Consider the following 20846-nt stretch of genomic DNA (forward strand, 5'->3'; position numbering starts at 1 on the left):
AGTCAAGACAACTAGCTTGATTAAGTCTCCTCCATGTATATCTGACTAGGTTGGGGTTTTTAGTCTCCAAATATTCACTATTTCTAATGTGTCCATAATATTTGTGATTTCCTTAAGGGCACGGTGATGATCGTTTGTAGAGTGATTACCTTTACGGTCCATTGAGATACTTAACGCTGTGTTATAGTCTCCTACCTTAATGATTAGATCATTTGTTGCCTGTAAGTTCAATAAATTGGTATAAATGTTTTCAATGAAGTGTGGATCATCCTGATTAGGATTAATGAGCCAAATCTCTTTTTCGCCCACTTTCATATTCAAAAGGGTCCACCTTCCTTGCGAATCGTTCCTGACTATTTGCACATTCAGATCGAAATTTTTGTTAATTAATATCATCACACCCTTTGAGTTCCTTTGTCCATGACAGAAAATTATTTCACCACTCCATTCCTTTTTCCACGCAACTTCATCTAAGGATGTAGAGTGAGTTTCCTGTAAACAGTATATGTTATATTCCTTTTCTTTTAGCCATGTAAAGACTGATCTTCTTTTTTTATAATCTGCTAAACCATTACACCATTACTTTTGATCAGCTCCTTTTGTTGGTAGTGTTCAAATTTTGCATTGACGGTCGGGGACCCTTGGTCTTGTGGCTCCGAGCTCCATGTCTGTGTACTCGGGGGAAAGCCACCAAGTTTACAGTCTCTATAGGAAGTTTCAAGGCAGATTGCATGAATTCTCTGATTGCGCCCTCTGGATTATTGGATGCGTCCTTAGGAATCGATTTTCACGCATGCTACTACTTTGTATGTCTAGTAGCGACTCCTTCATCACCCTGTTTTTCCTGAATAGACAATCCATGTTGGAATCGTGGATTTTTACCTTGGCTGTGAGTGTCTTATTTTCTCTTTGGAGCGTGAGAATTTCACTCTGGCTGAACTCCAAACTCCCCCTCAGCCCTCCTACCTCCTCACACAACTTTTCCAGTGTTGCATGGATTCCAGCCAGAGCACTAGCCTCTACCTCAATGGTTAGTAAATTGTCCGTGTCTGTATATGAATCTGTTGTTCCTCCATAGCTCATACTCATCCATAGTTGGTACTCGTCGATTTCCCTCAGGATCTCCTTAGTATCCAGATTGGCTCTTTACTGCAACCAGTTGTTTCACGAAAAGATAACATTGAGTCTTTCCCACGATGACGACAGGTGTCTGTAGTACAGCCAGCTAGAACTCACTGAATCCACACAAAAAAAAGGAACACAAACTTGCAGTCCCAGCCGTAAAGGCTAACAGCGTCGTGGAATCCTTAGCAACAAAACTTTAGTTTGGATTAAAACCGATTTAATGAAAATGTTTTAATATAAACAACACACCGAGTGTAGACAGTACAATGTTCTGTTGCGCGCCTATCAGTATTTATTTATTAGCTTGTATAATTAAAAGAAATCAGCTGTCGTTAAATGGACACAAACCAAAGAGGTCCAAGTTATAGAATACTTCCAAGGTATTGACTAGGCTACATTCAATGAATGATACATTGTAACAATTAATATCTAAACATATTGAGCGTGTCAGCTAGCTAGCTAAAATAAGAGTATTTGTTTTCAATGGCTATGACCCTTTTTGTTTGTCAAGAGCAGGCCTTCGGCAATTGTTTTCCATGGAGGGCCACATTAGAATATATTTTTGCCATTGCGGGCCACAATAATATTGCAGGATTATACATCAAGTGTATGACTGTGTTGACAGATATATCTACTGTTAATTACCTCCAGATATGCTACTTATTTGACTTTTTTAACATGCACAGAAATTAACCACATCCATGTTCTCCTCTTGGTAGGTATTTTCATTATTAAACATGCAATGAACAACACGGAGGGAAAAGTACACTGTGCATTCAGCACCACGGACAGAACTCTTAACGGGTATGCAGAAAAACACAAGAAAGAGAGAGAGCTCAACATTACATTTCAACTAATCAATCAGTGTAAGGAGTGAAGTCTCTGATGGGCATTGACTAGAGTGTCTAATGTCTGTTCACATACATAGTTTGACCCAAACAGTACAACCATCTTCTGATGTTCGAGAGATGCATAGAACCTAGTCAGTGACATTGTTTTGAATAGTTTTCCAATCGCTGCATCAGACTGAAGATCAATGAGCTCAAGTTGCAGGTCAGTGGGAGCGTTATCCACATTGAAGGTGAAAGGAGAGGAAACCAACAGCATGTCATTTTCCAACACTTTGAAATCCTCAAAACGACTAGAAACGTCACTGTTGTAACGTTCGTCTTGTGGTGAATGAACGGACCAAGGCGCAGCGGGTGATGAATACATACTGATTTATTAAATGAAAGACGAAACACTAATGAACACTAGAACAAACTACAAAACAATAAACGAAGGCAACAGACCTGAAACAAACGGCAACAGACCTGGTATACACTCTAATTGAGAACCATACCAGGCAACACATTAACCCAACATAGAAAACACATAACATAGACTACCCACCCCAACTCACGCCCTGACCAACTAAACACATACAAAACAACAGAAAACAGGTCAGGAACGTGACAACTGTTCAAAGCACGCAGCAGCGATGTATACTTCCACTGGTCATCTGATAGGGAACAGACTAGTAGTGTCAGAAGGTGGATGAGATTAATGGATTCACCTTGGCGGGTCAGGAGTGATTTTCCCTTGAAGGCTTTGACAAGGCTGCACATCTGAAGAGCAAAAATGCCCTTCCCTTGTGTTATGGGATTTTGATGAATAATGACTAAATTATGTATACATTTAGCTTAAAACTATAACTAAACAGAACACTACTATTTACTGTATGGATGTATGAACATTATTCTAATCATGGTGCTGAATATAATGTGTGTAATTGTAGTCAAGAATTGGAACAAGGACTGTCTGTTCCTTATTAGAAACTAATGGAGTTATCGTCAGACAGACTGGAATGCTGGGTTCCTTACAGGACATTCTGTCTCTACCCAGGGAGGGGAGGGACCTTGGGCTGGTCGTAGATTGTTTAACAGGTGGCAGACAATGTTAGAAGGCTTGTGAAACTGTATTACCATTGTATCCGAGAGGAGGAAGGACATTTTAAAACCTATGACGTCATTATTATTATATAACCTGATGTAAATTGTACTATGATCAGTACTCTCGAGAATAAACGCTATTGATTGATTGATTTTGAGACTGGTTTCTGTCCATTTTATACAAATAAGTATCTTACAAATTCTTATGAATGGGCAGAGTGTTTTAATTGAATTGATTGATGAACCTATAGGAATTAAATTCCTTTAACACCTTGTAGTTTGGAATTCAGTTCATTCATGATGGCCATGATGTCCACGGTGAAGGCAAAATCAGCCCTCCATTCTTTTCTTACCGTTGAAGGAAATCCACACATTTTCCTTTATTTGCAAAATCTCAGGAATCTCCGACTTCAGGTCCCAAACCTGTCTCTTCCAACAGTGAGACAGACTGCCTGTGGTTTAAATATTTAGCTCTTATGACGTTTGCCACTTTAGTGACTGTATCCACCACATGGCTCATTTTCAGAACACATTTACAGAGCACCTCCTAATGAATAATGTAATGCAGGAAAATACTTTTCTGATCTGGGATCAACTCAAACTACTTGATTTTGTATCCTATTTAAAAGGCCAGACTTTTTCCTGTCAAGTTTGGGCACCTATCAGAGTTTAAACACTTGATAACTTTTCAAAACTCAGTCCCAGCTTTGCCACACACCTATTAATTAATAGATATTATGGAAGAGCAAGGGAACAGACCTAAGAAAAGAAAGGAATGGTTGAGGAGGGATGAGAATAATCTTAAATGGGAGTTTCAAGAGAAGGTTCCAACCAGCTACAGGTGAGTGCATGATAGCAAAATAAATACATACCAAGACCTCAAATGTACCTATGTGTATGTCGGCACTGATGTCGGCACTAAGAGAGAGCGATGGGGGTCCCTAAACGTGAGTGACAGGACGGGTCCCTAAACATCCCTCAGCCATCTGCCCTCCCATCATGGAGTACACCTTTACCCTACGTATTGGTAACCAATGAGGCTTTCAGCTTGAAGAAGAACATCATGAAGCCATACCCAAGGGGCCAACTGACCACAGAGATCACAATCTTCACCTACAGGTAATATTTCTTAAAACTCTTGGCCGTTATGCAAAAAAGAAAAAACAGACCTACAGCTAGTAAAAAATGTGTAGTTCATACTCACTGTATACTGTATATTATGTGTACTCATTACTACTTTTATTTCAGATTGTCCAGGCCTGGAAGGTGTGGGGAACACGCATTTGGAGTGTTCGCAAACTGCTGGCGTGTGTTCAAGACCACCATCAATTTTGATCCAGAGAAGGTTTGGGATCTTGTCCTTGCTTCGGCTGTGCTGCACAATTACCTCCGCTCTCAGCAAGTCTATAGGCTGGTCTATACATCACCAGAGATGGTAGATCTTGAAGCTGTGGAGACCGGTGTCATCATACCTGGTCAGTGGCACAGAGAGGCCCCTCTACCATCAGTAAGAGTCAACGCTGGAAACCACCATTCCCAAGAGCCCAAGGCAATTCTGAGTTCTGTGACTACTTCAACTCAGAAGCTGGAGCTCTTAGCTGGGAGCATGGCTGTTACCACTGACTGCATATGAAGAAGGCCATATGTCATGGAACAACATCATAGGCCATGGAATATCACTCTGCTATTGATCTACATCAGTGGCTGTCAGTGCCGTTTAATATGAGGGAGGACAAACATTTTTGAATGAGCATTGCCTTATTGATATTACAGCATATTGGATGACTGTCATTCATGTTCAATGTAACAGTGATAGGTTTAGGCTACTACATGATTTTCATATTTTCCTTACAACCTAGCCTATGAATTAAAGTTCACAATGTAGGTGTAGACCGAACGAGAGAAAAATTTGAGGTGACACATGGACAGACCGATACACATTCAATTCCACCTTGCACAGTCATGCCTGAATCTAGCTGATATAGGGTGTAATCAGTAGTCCAATAGTTGCAAACGAGAGGTTTTATTGGACATTTTATCCCGGATTTGTTCCGTTTAAGAAACTTTTTTCAACAGAATTGGTGGAATGAATACACCCCTGATCACGCGTAAACACAGTTCACTTTCATAACAGCCATGATGCATTCCTTCTCGCATCTATGTGCTCTGCTCCTCTCATCTTTTCCCTTCGTCGCTTGTGGATGTCAATGCACAACACATCAGCTGTATGTGACCAGGCGAAAAAACCTTTCCAAGCCAAACCATATCATAACTGCTGCTACACACAGCCTACATCGTTGTCACCATATTAGCTAAAGTAACGGCATAGTCAACATAGCGAATACAACTAACACGTTAGTAAACCTGCTACAAACATGCAGTAACATTACAGTGCACTGTCAGTAAGCAGTTTAACTCTTATACCGGCGGGCCTGGTGGCAATAAATGAGTAAAACCAAATGTTTACCTTGACTTGGAAGAGTTTCAATGCTGTGTTAGATAGTCATAGCCAGCTAACATATCATCCATCTGTTTGAGTAGGCTAAACTAGCTAGCTGCATTTGCTAGCTAAGTAAGTGAAACTAAAAGTGAAAGAAATGACAATCTCTGTCTCTCTCTTGCTTCTCCTTCATTTTGGAAGAAATACATTTGTTCAAAAGCGTTTCAACTACTGTCTTTCTTTCTCTTTGAGTCAACTACTTACCACATGTTATGCACTGCAGTGCTAGCTAGCTGTATCTTATGCTTTCAGTACTTGATTAATTCTCTGATCCTTTGATTGGGTAGACAACATGTCAGTTCATACTGCATGAGCTCTGATAGGTTTGAGGACGTCCTCCGAAAGTTGTCATAATTACTGTGTAAGTCTATGGAAGGTGGTGAGAACCATGAGCCTCCTAAGTTTTTCTATTGAAGTCAATGTACCCAGAGGAGGATGGAAGATATATGTACTCCGGCTGTTGGAGCTACTGTAGACCTTCATTTTAAAATAGTATGTTATAATCTGGTGATTATATTTACATATATATATTATTACATATCTTACATATTATGTGATTATATTTTGTATATTTTTATCTAAAAATGATAACTTAAGTGTTTCAATATTGTATTTTTCTAAAAATCACTGAGGAGGATGGTCCTCTTCTTCCTCCTCTGAGAAGCCTCCACTTGTCTAGATGGATAGATTATTATAAAAATTATTTTCACTTAGAACATGGCTGTCAGAAGTATTACAATGTACATTTACTTTTAATCCGTCTGTCTGCATATTTCAAGATATGGCATATGAGGATGCAGTGAGATACCTGATGAGTTGGATGATACTTTTCTCATCAATCATTTTGAAAAAACGTAGACTTAACCTGGAAATCAATCAATCCTGTGTGGTCAGGTTGTCCTGGCATCCTCTTGTGGTGGGTGGGGTCCTTCGGATCCCACAGTGATACATGCTCTAGACCAGGCCTGGGCAAACGCCGGTCCGGGGGCCGTATGATTCAATGATTCAATACGGCCCGCGGAATCATGCTAAGATCACATAAAGAATTTTCGATAGTAAAGTTTTGAAAAGCACAATTAATACTAACCTTTTTGTAATGTTTTAACTCCCGCCACTTGTGTGTCATTTATTTTGAAAGCACGTATAAACAACAACTGCACGAGGACAGACAGTGACTGACAGGCTGACACTCACATCACAGTTACAAATAGTAGCTAGCTAGAAATTGAGCAAAAAATAGTTTTTTTTAAAGATTTCAAAGAAAAGGAAAGTAGACAACGATTGTAGGGTGTTCCAGCAAGAGTGGACATCTAAATATTTCTTTATTGAGGTATCAGGGAAAGCTGTGTGCTTAGTGTGCAAAGAGAGCATCGCTGTCTTGAAAGACTACAACTTCTCCCGACACTTCCAGATGAAGTATGCAGAGAAATATAGGAATATGTCTTCTGAGCAGAGGGCAAGTGCATCGAAAGAGTTGCTTTCTCAGTTGCAAAAGCAGCAAGGACTTTTCACAAAACTACATTCAGCAAACAACAGAACTGCGAGAGCTAGCTATGTACTGTCCCACAAAATTGCTAAACATAGCAAGACATTTGCTGAGGGCAAATTCATTAATGAATGTTTAAATGACTCTGCAGCAATACTTTGCCCCTACAAGAAATAGCTGTTAGAAAAAATGTCCAAGACGAACAGTGACACGGCGTTATGAGCACAATGCAGAGAATATGGAACAACAGTTGAAATACAAGGTAAAGGATTTCACCTATTTCTCCTTGGCCCTGGATGAGAGCAGTGATGCACGTGACATGGCACAGTTGTTGATATTCTTATGAGGCATAACCCCAGACTTTGAAATTACAGAGGAGTTTACTTCAGTGCTGCCAACGAAGAGCACAACCACAAGGAAATATTTATTGGAGGAGGTTAAAAACCTCTTAGGGATCCCTTATGGCTAGAATCCCATTACCGGGATCGATTTGACAACATCCGGTAAATTGCAGAGCGCGAAATTCAAAAATACAAAATGTTTAATATTAAACATTCATGAAGATACAAGAGTCTTACATAATTTAAAAGCTTAACTTCTTGTTAATCCAGCCACTTTGTCAGATTTCAAAAAGGCTTTACGGCAATAGCACACCACCATTTTCCAAGCAAGCAGATGCATCAAGAAAGTCAGAAATAGATATAAAATAAATCGCCTACCTTTGAAGATCTTCATCTTTTTGCAACCCCAAAGGTCCCAGTTACACAATGAATGGTCGTTTTGTTCGAAAAGTTCTTCTTTATATCCCAAAAATGTCAGTTTATTTTGCGCGTTTGATTCAGAAATGCACCTGTTCCAACTCGCCCAACATGCCTACAAAGGATCTAATAAGGTACCTGTAAACTGGGTCCAAACATTTCAAATAACGTTTCTAATCCAACCTCAGGTACCCTAATATGTAAATAATCAATAAAATTTAAGACGGAATAAACTGTTTTCAATACCGGAGGAAAAACAACGAGGAGCTCGCTCTCATTCACGCGCACATAAACACTAGAGTACACCTGAGTGACACTTAGAAAGAATACGAATACTTCTTCATAAAAATAAAAAAACATTGAACAATTTCTAAAGACAGTTGACATCTAGTGGAAGCCATAGGGACTGCAATCTGGGTCCTAGTAATTAGGCTTTCCCATAGAAATGCATTGGAAAATTCAATGACCTCAACAACAAAAAAATTCCTGGATGGATTGCCCTCGGGGTTTCGCCTGCCAAATCAGTTCTGTTATACTCACAGACATTATTTTAACAGTTTTAGTAACTTTAGAGTGTTTTCTATCCAATACTACCATATGTATATCCTAGCTTCTTGGCCTGAGTAACAGGCAGGTTACTTTGGGCACCTCAGTCATCTAAACTTCCGAATACTGCCCCCTAGCCCTAAGAAGTTTTAAAGGGGAATTTCACCCTGGGGGAATCTGTGCTTGTTTTCATTATGTCCTAGGCATTTCTAGGTCAGTGAGATGTGTTTCACACATAATTGCACAGGAGGAAGGCAGGTCTGGGCTTCACACACTGAATAATACACCCTATGAAGGCTTCCGGTGTATAGGTGGGGGCAGACAACTTTCAAAGGTAAAATAAATGTGGATATTTTCTATTTATGGTGGTTCTACACGACCGTCTGCTTAACCACACTGGCTGCGTGTACACAGTTAACACAATTCTGATCTTTTGACCAATCACATCAGAGCTTTTACAGAACTGATATGATTGGTCAAAATAACAATTAGTGAAACAAAGGGGGCTGCAGAAGGTGGCAAAAGTAGGAGGGCAGTTCTTACACAGCATATATTGTTGTGAATGGGAAATTGATGATAAATGGCACCATTCAATCATTCTCATACACAACAATAAATTTACTGTCTCTAAGCACAACCCTGCACAACCAAAACCCTTGTCTCATCTCAAAGACCTATCTGTAATCCTCCCCCAGCCCGTTGAATTTGGCTAATCACCCTTGCCTGGGGATTTCTGTAGATGTGTCTTTATATTGTGTTTTCAGAATCTGCAGAGAGAAGAATGAGGTGGTAGTGTCAATCTTGTTGTGCTCCATATCCACAAGGTGTTTCCCCTCCCTCATGCTTGTTTACCCACAATTCCACCGTTTTGGGGTATTTTTCAGCAGGGTTCTGTGGAAGGACTCCAGATAACCAGAGTTTTACAAAGATGAAAGGTAGAAAGAGATAAGGTGTAGACTAAATTGATTACGTGGTCTTGGAAGGTACTCTGTGGTTCTTAGGCTACATCTAACCACCTGTAACCCCCTAACACAAACACAAACACAAACCCATACAAACACTACCCAATTCATGTTTATGCCATGTTTACTGTAAACTGGGCTATTCTAGCCGTCAGCTTTTACATGTTTTTCCCAAATTACCTTCACCTTGTAAAGAGCTAGGTGTTGGAAGCACATGATCGTGGAATCAGATTATTTAGCTTAGCACACCTACTGTAACATGGACATTTCAATATTGTCAGCTTGCTGATAGCTGGTCTCACTAAATTGGCAGCAAGATTACTTGCCAGCTGAGAACCAACTAACCAACCATAGACGATAAATACACATCCATCATTGCTACCAACACACAAACAGAGAGTGAGTTAGCTATATCAGCAATTATATTTTTAGTAACATAGTGTTTTCCAGAAAGGGGTGGAATAGATGGCTAACAGATTGAACTACTATTATTTGCTAATGTTAGCTATCTTACATTAGCTAACATTAGTCAAAGATAGAACGAAAAAACAAACATGTTTCCTCTGCTGAAGGTACCAGTCTAACAGTAACCAACATGGCATAGGCAAAGTTGATTGACAGTGTGTATTCAAAGGCTAGCTAGCTAGCAATATGATTTAGCTGATGGCTTTCAGAGTTCAATACAGGACAGTAAATGTTAGCTAGCTAACTTACCTAGTCCAGCTAGTTTAGCATGCAAGCTAACATTATGTTACCTCTAATGGAGAATCTTCCATTTTGTCGTGAAGTGATAAAGAAAATGTCGAGCTACAACTTTCGCACGCATGAACTAATGGAAGGACATTCAGCTATCCACTGACGCGATTTGATAAATCTCGCAAATTTTTTGGAATAAAAGCTTGAAACTATGTCTAAAGACTGTTCACACCCTGAGGAAGCCATAGGAAAAGGAATCTGGTTGATATCCCTTTAAATGGACGAAAGGCAGGCAATGGAACAGTGATTTTTCAAAATAAGTCACTTCCGGGTTGGATTTCCTCAGGTTTTCGCCTGCAAAATCAGTTCTGTTATACTCACAGACAATATTTTGACAGTTTTGGAAACTTTAGAGTGTTTCCTATCCTACTCTGTCAATTATATGCATATTCTAGCATCTGGACCTGAGAAATAGGCAGCTTACATTGGGAACGTTATTTTTCCAAACATAAACATTCTGCCCCCTAGCTGAAAGAAGTTAACAAACACATAGGAAACTATTTCCTTCAACAGTTACCCCAGTAACACTGGCTTCCTGTTAAGGCTCGGGCCGATTTCAAGGTTTTACTGCTAACCTACAAAGCATTACATGGACTTGCTCCTGCTGATCTCGCCTATTTGGTTCTGCCGTACATCCTACATGTACGCTACGGTCACAAAGCGCATGCCTCCTTATTGTTACTAGAATTTCTAATCAAACAGCTGGAGACGGGGCTTTCTCTTATAGTGCTACATTTTTATGGAATGGTCTGCCGATTCATGTGAGAGTCACAGACTTGGTCTCAACCTTTAAGTATTTACGGAAGACTCATCTCTTCAGTAGGTCCTATGAATGAATGTAGTCTGGCCCAGGGGTGCGAAGGTGAATGGCAAGGCACTGGAGTGATGAACCACCCTTGCCGTCTCTGCCTGGCCGGCTCCCCTATCTCCATTGGGATTCTTTGCCTTTGACCTTATTACAGGGGCAGAGTCAATGGCTTTCTGTTTTTCTGGCTATGGAACCCTGACCTGTTCACCCCTTAGCCACCGTGACCCTAAATCTGCATTGCTTGCTCTCTGGGGTTTTAGGCTCGGTGTCTGTATAAGCACTTTGTCTCAACTGCTGTTGTAAAACGGGCTCTATAAATAAAGGTGATTGATGATGCAGCCACCACTGTGCTTGAAAATACGGGGAGTGGTACTCAGTAATGTGTTGTATTGGATTTGCCCCAAACATAACACTTTGTATTCAGAACAAAAAGTTAATAGCTTTTTTGCAGTATTACTTTAGTGCAGTTGTACGCATTGCGCGGCCCGCGGGCCCCTTAATTTGCGCCGCACGGTGATTTTCGATTTTCCATTCATAATACATACAATGATACAATTTCAATTAAATGTGTTTAATGCATGCCTGAATCATTTCATTGAATATATCTATTGTTCCCTGGACGGCAGATAGATGGCAGTATAGCGCAGCTGTTGAACAGAAAGACCGAACTAGAACGTTTGCCAAAATAGAACGCAACTGTTCAGCTACAGTGACCAACACATATCAGTTTGCTACTAGCTAATTTTGCAGTCTGGTCGACATGGATGGATTTATTGTAAAAAATAAACTGAAATCTATTGAGAAGGAAAATGACGGGAAAGAGCTGGAGAGCAACGTGACAGTCGTGTCTTTGTGAGATACAGAGTAGGTGAACGGATGATCTCCATATGTGTGATGGTGTGGGGGTGCTTTGCTGGTGTCACTGTCAGGGATTTATTTAGAATTCAAGGCACACTTAACCAGCAAGGCTACCACAGCATTCTGCAGCGATATGCCATCCCATCTGGTTTGCGCTTAGTGGGACAATAATTTGTTTTTCAACAGGACAATGACCCAAAACACCTCCAGGCTGTGTAAGGGCTATTTGACCTCAACCCAATTGAGATGATTTGGGATGAGTTGGACCACAGAGTGAAGGAAAAGTAGACAACAAGTGCTCAGAATGTGGGAACTCCTTTAAGTCTGTTGGAAAAGCATTCCAGGTGAAGCTGGTTGAGAGAATGCCAAGAGTGTGCAAAGCTGTCATCAAGGCAAAGGGTGGCTACTGTGAAGAATCTAAAATATAAAATATATTTTGATTTGATTAATACTATTTGGTTACTACATGATTCAATAAGTGTAATTTCAGAGTTTTGATGTCTTCACTATTATTCTACAATGTAGAAAATAGTAAAAAATAAAGAAAAACCCTTGAATGAGTAGGTGTGTCCAAACATTTGACTGGTATTGTATATATTTAGCTAAACAGGTGGGGCTCAATGATACGTCTCCACTGTATATATTTATATTCCGGACTCTGACATTGCTCTTTCTGACTTTTCTTAATTTCTTTATTTGTGTGTATTGTTAGGTATACCTGCACTGTTGGAGCTAGAAACAAAAGCATTTCGCTGTACCTGCGATAACATCTGCAAAATATGTGTACATGACCAATACAATTTGATTTGATATGGTGGTATAAAAGTTTATTTTGACTTTTATAAAGACAAACTTTTATAAAAAGTTGACACTGCCATGTTGATCTGAGCCTTGCTGTTGGAAGATCATTACATTGTCCAACTTTCAGCTGTCGCAGATTCACCTTCCCCCCTCCCTTTACTCTCCAACTTTCATCTACAGTTGGCTTTGTTAGCTTACTACTTGAACACACCATCTGGGCTTGTTCGATATTGCAGCTGAAAGTGTAGGCAACTGCTGACTGATCTACAAATCACCTTGCATTATAAATAATGACTCATTATTTGTAGATCATTCAGTCAGTCACAATTCACCTATGATACAGTTTTGACACTCTCGAACACGGCCACTGACTCCTACAATTGGAGAGCGGAGGTCAAAGTTCAGCCACTGAGGCAGTCATATGACCAACTTCAAAAGCACCACTGGGTTTTGCCTACATTATAGATTTGCCTACTGTATGAATGTGCCTATGGCCGGTTTTAACATTTACTCAGCGTTGCAGAAGCTGACTGGAAAACCCAGTGATAAAGCATGTGGTAAATGTCAGGGATTTTTTTGGGGGGAGGGAGCTTGTGGTTGTTGTTAACGTCACAAAATGGCATTACTCCAATAGACCTTCTGTATAGAGTACATGAGGACATTGTCAGTAAGAGATCCATTTTTTAAATTATACTGTTATATTGTAACGAGCAGCCTGGTGACCTTGAGGCCGGAGAGGGAGAACACGTGACATAAATAAGGCCATTGTGGGTGGTCCGGTGGCTATTACTATTTCCATGGCAGCAAAAAGATGAATTGTGAGTATAACTTACATTTAAAATATAAACATTTGCGAGGATATAATTGAAAACCGCAAACACAAAATTAAAATGATAAGCAATGAAAGTAGTGTTCTTCAGATGTAGATGGTGCAAGTTCCCCAAAACAACTCTTGTGACTTCCCCAAAAAGCTTAACACATTCACAGCCTTCACTATCACTTCCTGGTACCTCTTCTATTCTTATACATTCACAGAGTGGTATATAAAAACCAGAATTGAACACTGACTGGTATTGTCTGGTAATATCAAGGACAACATACACTGAACAAAAATATAAATGCAACATGTAAAGTGTTGGTCCCATGTTTCATGAGCTGAAATAAAAGATCCCAGAAATATTCAGTTATCACAAAAAAAAGCGTATTTCTCTCAAATTTTGTGGACACATTTTGTTACATCCCTGTTAGTGACTATTTATCTTTTGCTAAGATAATCCATCCACTTGACAGGTGTGGTATATCAAGAAGCTGATTAAACAGCATGGTCATTACAGAGTAGCACCTTGTGCTGGGGACAATTTAAGGTCACACAACACAATGCCACAGATGTGGGAGTTTTGAGGGAGCGTGCAAATGGCATGCTGACTACAGGAATGTCCACCAGAGCTGTTGCAGATAATTTAATGTTCATTTCTCTACCATAAGCCGCTTCGCTTCCAACATTGTTTTAGAGAATTTGGCAGTACATCCAACCGGCCTTACAACCACAGACCACGTGTATGGCGTCGGGTGGGCAAGCAGTTTGCTGATGTCAACGTTTTAAACAGAGTGCCTCATGGTGGCAGTGAGGTTATGGTATGGCAGGCATAAGCACAATTGCATTTTATTGATGTCAATTTGAATGCACATGAATACATTGAAGATATCCTGAGGCCCATATTTTTAAGGTATCTGTGACCAAATGATACATTTCTGTATTCCCAGTCAGGGGAAATCCATATATTAGGGCCCAATGAATGTATTAAATTTGACTGATATCCTCATATGAACTGTAACTCAGTATGATCTTTGAAATGATTGCATGTTGCGTTTATATTTTTGTTCATTATATGTGTAATGCTCATTCATGGTTAATGTTTGGACAGCTTTGCATACAGTGTAAATCATACATATTTTGGTGCACTAGCTAAATGTCCCATTCATAAATAAAGTAGCCTTATCGTGACTCATTTAATATTTGTTTATGATTCTTGCCATTGCAAAAGTAGGAATTGGTTTTAATTAAAATGGCACCTTCTTGCGCAATTGTTTTCTGTAATAAGGAATTATTGGCCGATTTAATAAAATGTATTAGCGGTAAGAGCATGTACCAGAAGTAGGCTACAGTCCTCCATTGTTTACACAACCATTATTGTTACAACCGCGCACACACAGTTAGATGAAACAGTTAGAGGAAAGGAGAGACACAATGAAGGAAGTGACATGCTGGTGAACTAACCCCACTTTAGTGGGGAGGCAGCATAGCCTAGTGGTTAGAGCGTTGGACTAGTAAACGAGGTTGCAAGTTCAAATCACCGAGCCGACAAGGTACAAGGTTCCTAGGCCGTCATTGAAAATAAGAATGTATTCTTAACTGACTTGCCTAGTTAAAAAAAAAATATATATATATATATATAGTAATACCCTACAAAAGCCTTTTTCAAACCTCTCCCCTAGCCATTCCATGCATTTGAACTATTCCAGAACTAGGTCAACTGATTTAAGTTCTCAACTAATAATCAAACCCTTAAGAACTTGAATCAGGTGAGCTAGTTCAGATTTAATTTGGCATTACCTGATTTGACATATCTTTGTTTAATGTATAAGGCCAGATTCAAAAGCCTTTTTCGATAATCCCAATGTCCCTAAAATAAAAAATAATATAGCGTGACGGTTCATGTTATCACTATTTTAAATCAAATATGTGTTAATAGGGCAATTAATATAGTACAGAAAATGCATGTATTCAGTGGAATGCACTGTACTTCTGCATTGTAAAGGTCTGCCACATCTCTCCTTTGAAAGATAACTAACGGAGATTGGATTATGATGATATCATTTTCAATAATAATTTCATCACCAAGCCATATAGTCTTGTGCTGTGAGTCTGACAACAATTATAGGCATGCTATTATTTAATATTACTGAAATGTACAATGAGTGTTCAAAACATTATGAACACCTGTTCTATCCATGACATGGTAAATCCAGGTGTAAACTATGTTCCCTAAAATGCTGCCCCCTATCCCTAAAAAGTTTTAAAGAAGGATTTTTAAGCCTTGAGACAATTGAGATATGGATTGTGTCTGTGTGCCATTCAGAGGGTGAGTGCCTTTGAACGGGGTATGGTAGTAGGAAGGTGTTCCTAATGTTCGGTATACTCAGTGTGTATTTTTTTGTTCTGTCGCAAACTATCATAAACATAAAGCTCCTGGCTACTATTAAATTAAAGCCACAATAACATTATCCCACCCTTGTTTAGCCACTATTGTCGTAAAAATCCAATCTAACAAAATACATTTTCTGCAATATTGCCCGTCTGTCTGTCTGGAATGCGCGTTTGTCTATCACTCTGTATGTAGTGATGCTAATGATAACAGTCTTGTGGGTAGACAGAAATACTTTCCCCAAAAACCTTCTCAATTAAATGTTAACTGCAAAGTAGGCTTAACTGACATAACTTGTGCTGCAGCAGTAGGCCTACAGTATCAAAAGAAAACATCACTAGACAGACACTCTCCTCTCTTGCAGTTAAAGGGGAATTACACCCCCCAATTTTTTTTTTACCTCAACATTTTTATTCTGATGTGATTTAAGCATAGAGATGGACTCAGAACATAATTGTTCGTTGTTCATCTATGAATAATTGTACAATTAAATACAATTTAAAAAATGTGACATCCGCCCAGAAAAACTGAATTCAGAAAAATACAAGATATCATTTTATGGGGGCCGCTTAGTTGTTAATTAACCATTAATTTAGCAGGTATATTGACACAAAACACATATCTTGTACACCAATAACCCGGGGAAGAGTTGCATGTTAGAAGTAAAGAGAAGAATGTGCCTATTTTAAAAGCTGGGATGACCAGCGATGTTCTCTTTATAAGTGTGTGAATTAGACACTTTTCCTGTCCTGGGAAAATGTATGGAGTAAAAAGTACACTATTGTCTTTAGGAATGTAGTGAAGTAAAAAATGTATGTCAAAAATATAAATATAAAAATGTATGTCAAAAATATATATATAGTAAAGAGAAGTATAGATACCCCCAAAACTGACTTAAGCACCTAAATAAAAATACTTTAAAGTACTACTTAACACAGCCTATGTAGTAGCAAATTTCTCAAAATAACCATATCCTTTCAAATGGGGATAGGTTTAATAATCGCTGCCTTTGTGAAAGAAAAGTTACAACCGTGCTGTTTTATATGAGCAAACTGTCACCATAATTAAAAATAAATTATACTTAACCCCCCCGCCCTTACTATAAGATCATCAATTCTTATTTGTGAAAATTGTATTTTATTGAATCACTTCAGAAGCGGAACTTAAACTCATAACGTCCCCTATTGTCTGTTTTCAACCTGTTTGCTTGAATCTGCAAGTTCCGACGCAGGTGTTGAGCTTAGACTCAATAGTGGTGGGAAAATGTGGTTGCCATCTTTCTTTGTTGTTGTTTTTTCTAATGAACGGTGAAACGGTAGTTACTGGAAACAAGATATAGCTGCATAACCTGCATGCACAGCTCAATAGTGTGATGAGTTTTTGGTTATTCAAAGCTGTTGGATGTTTATTTTTTTCTGGGTCAATCTCTACATTTGAGTCATTAAGCAGACTCTCATATCTAGTGCTCAAGGGCACATCCCACATACGTTTCTTCTAGTCGGCTCAGGGATTCGAATCAGTGACATTTCTGTTACTGGCCCATAACCGCTAGGTTATGTGCCGCTCCTTGCCCATCAAATTCGAGAATATGAGAGTGATCAGCCATCCTCAGACAAGACGATTCCATAGTGGTATAGCTTATTGTTCTTGAATTTGTAGAATTGTAGGTCTGTGGCAAAACAACTTCTTCATACTTCTGTTTACGTGTACTTTTACCATGAAACAATCAAAATGAATTAAATCAGGGTTGGAGTGTTGAATTTGTTTTGCCAGGGTCATCGAGAGAAGTAGCAACTACAGTAGACGCTAAGGAAGTTCCCACGTTATTGTTATTTTAGTACCCATTCTGTGATGTAAAGTGTTACCGAAATGTCTTAAGGTACTTGTTTTCTCTACACTTAACGTAGAAGGCCCTTTAGCAAAATGTGCAAATGTTAGGCTACATTTGATTTAAATCTAATGCAAAACCAAAACTAACACATATATATATATATATGTATATAATACTAAAATTAAGAGAAATTAATCGTATAATTTTTACTTTCATCCAAAAATGAAATACAAAGAGGAATAAAAACACTTTGAAAATGAACTTGGTGCCTTGAATGGTGAACCTTATTAAATTGAATCTGTTGAAAAAAATAAGAGAATTCTCTCTTTATTGGGTATTCAATATAAAACAATAAGGCTGTGATTCAATCTGATTAACTTTGTCGGCTACAGTATTGACCGTTTGTTAGATACATGCAGCAGGATGTTTTTGTCACACATGAACACTTGCTAAAATGGACAATGGTTGTGGCATTTATGATGTTCGACAGACATTGATGTTGTATGTTGTTTGACATATATACATTTCCAGTAAAGTGGGCAACCTAATCTATTCTCCAACATGAGTGTCTTGGTATATTTTTCCAACATCTTTGAATTATTGATTGTTGTGTAAACATGTTCTGACAATCTACAATTCAACCTCTGATGCTAGTTCACAAAGCACAGTAGTGTGCTAATATTTGTATTAGCCTTGTTAATGTCAAAGACGGAAATTTGACATAGGTGTGTAATTCTTTGCTCAGAGCACCACGTCATTACTTAGAACTTTGGTGAACTATTATGCACTACGAAAGCAAAATGCAGTAAAAAAATAGTTAAGAATGAAATCAGGCTTTGTAGTATCTGTTTTATATTCTGACTAACTGTCCTGGTTCAATTATGTTCTGTTTCATAGAAAATGAAGTGTGACATTTGCAGTAACTACAAAATCCAAGGAACATTTTTTGAAAACAGCAGTAACTGAAGTTACTGCACTTTGTCTTTGTTTCACCTTTTAACTGCAGTTACCTGCTCTGCCATACAAAGGCATAGAGCAGTAACTACGCAAACAGTGAAACAGAGAAACATGGCTTGAAAATGTATTTGCTGCCCAGCCAAAGATGCTGTAGGTAGATAAATGATAATGCACTGATGTATTATCTTATTATGAAGAACTTTTTATGCATATCAAGCATGACCACTGATTTTACCCATGACCCCTCAGTCAAATAAATGACCATACAAAGTCAAATAATGAAAACACAAGAAAGTTGGATAAACACATTTAGATTGTAGATACACACAAAGTCAAACATTTGTTTTATGTATAAACATTCTACGTCATGAAATAGTCCTTATCTTATGGTGAAAAAATGCTTCTGGGTAAGTACAATATAACATTCAAAACATGAAAACATAACTACATAAAATCATTAAATATAGAATATAGTTAAAACTCTCAATATGTTTGCATCAAACAGAAAAACAACCAAAAAGTTGGATAAAAACATTTTGATTGTAGATACTGCACTTTGCCTTTGCATTACCCGTATAGTTGTTTAAGGTCATGCAAAGGCAGATTGCAGTGTCTGTGTTTTAGGGGTCATAGGAGGTCAAATCCGTGGTCATGGTTGATATGCATAAAAATTACTTCATAATATGATGATACATCCGTGCATTATCACTTATCTAACTTCAACATATTTGGCTGGCTATCAAATAAAACTTTAAAGCCATTTATCTCAGTTTCACAGTTGGGGTAGTTAATGCATTTTGCCTTTGTAGGGCAGTATAAACATTTAAAGGTATATCAAAACGCTATAAATTAATAGTAACAGAACATCAGTGATAGCAGATTGTTGAGTCAAAATCAATGGTCCCCATTTATAAGACTGAAAAGATATAGCCTTTGCTTTGTTATGTGAACCATTTCTTTATTCAACTTGATTTCTCAAACATGATTCAAAGGCTTATAATTTATCACCATCGTGTGGAGAAAGACACAGGGGAGCAATGTCAGTATTAAAGGAGCAATCTGGGATTGGTACATCGAGGTCTACATCAAAAGTATTTTTTGTTAGGAGGACCTTGAACAAGGATAAATCCGGAATGAATCACTTAGCTGAGTAGTATTGATAAATCTTGGGGAAACATTTTTTTATTTTATTTATTTAGACAGTGTATGGGTGTGTCCCAATAGTATCTAATTTCTCCTGAAGTGTTCACTACTTCCCACAAGTATTAGATAGGTGGCGGCATGGGCTAGTGCCATTTCCACCATATTTCTTTCAAATCAGTGAAGGGAAGTGAACAACTGCACACTTTAGGAGGAAGGAGAGATAAGTAGATAGTATAATTGGAACATACTTGTCAACGACCTCATCAAGTGACATCAGATTGGAGGAGCCGTTTGAAACCACAAAACCCAAGTGATGGTGTTTCACTCAGACCTGTATCTCTGCTCCAACTGAATACAATTATCTTCAGGTTCAATAGAGGACACATCAGAATCATCATAGACATGTCTCTAGGCTTTGTGGTCCTTCTTTATTCACTTTATTTAAGTAAGTGATTGTCCATCCATCACTTATAATATGTTTTTTCTCCTTCAATGCACCTTGGCAATGGAGCAACTGGAAATGACTTGTGGAAAATGTTCTCTCTGTCTGAATTTAGTCTATGATTGATGCAACGATTGTGGACACGTAATTGCTTTTAAGTTCTGCTAATGTATTTTTGTCTGAGTGTGTTGTTGTTGTCATTCTGCCATTGCAGTGTCAGTGGCAGGGCAGAAATTGAACCAGGAGATATCATGGACTAGGACACAGGGACAGGCTGTCTCCTTCAGCTGCAAAGACAATGACAAGTGTACAACGTATGTCTACTGGTACCAGAAGAAAGACGGAGAACCCTTTACCTTGATTCTCAACATCCGAAAGGGTAACTGCGCCGTCGATGCAAGATACAACCATCCTCAAAAAGATGATTTCTCATCCGTGAGAAATAACAGATGTGATCTGAAGATCCAGTCAGTTAAAGTGTCCCATTCTGCCACCTACTACTGTGCCTGCTGGGTCTCTGGAACCCACAGTGAAAACTGATCCACACACCCTGTACAAAAACTCTGTGGTTATAATCAAGCTCTGAATTAATGGAAGAGAAAAAACTAGTTTTTGAACAGCAGGGAGGAACTGTTTGAAATGTCACTCTCAGCTGGTGTATCACCTCTCATCTTCATTATCGACTGTATGATACAAATCATTCTTCAGTAAAGATCTGTGAAATCAATTAGATTTT

General features: G+C 38.6%; 1 protein-coding gene across 1 annotated transcript in view; it reads left to right on the top strand.

Annotated features, from left to right (window-relative positions):
- Nucleotides 1–19506: 19506 nt before the first annotated feature.
- LOC120063525 (immunoglobulin lambda-1 light chain-like) overlaps nucleotides 19507–20846 on the top strand; it is a 28135-nt gene continuing 26795 nt past the window's right edge. The window contains exons 1-2 of the mRNA XM_039013894.1: nucleotides 19507–19564; nucleotides 20325–20623. Coding sequence (XP_038869822.1) covers nucleotides 19507–19564; nucleotides 20325–20623 — 357 coding nt within the window. The remainder of the gene's footprint in view (nucleotides 19565–20324; nucleotides 20624–20846) is intronic.

This window comes from Salvelinus namaycush, chromosome 18 (genome assembly GCF_016432855.1).
Source record: "Salvelinus namaycush isolate Seneca chromosome 18, SaNama_1.0, whole genome shotgun sequence".
Taxonomy (NCBI): domain Eukaryota; kingdom Metazoa; phylum Chordata; class Actinopteri; order Salmoniformes; family Salmonidae; genus Salvelinus; species Salvelinus namaycush.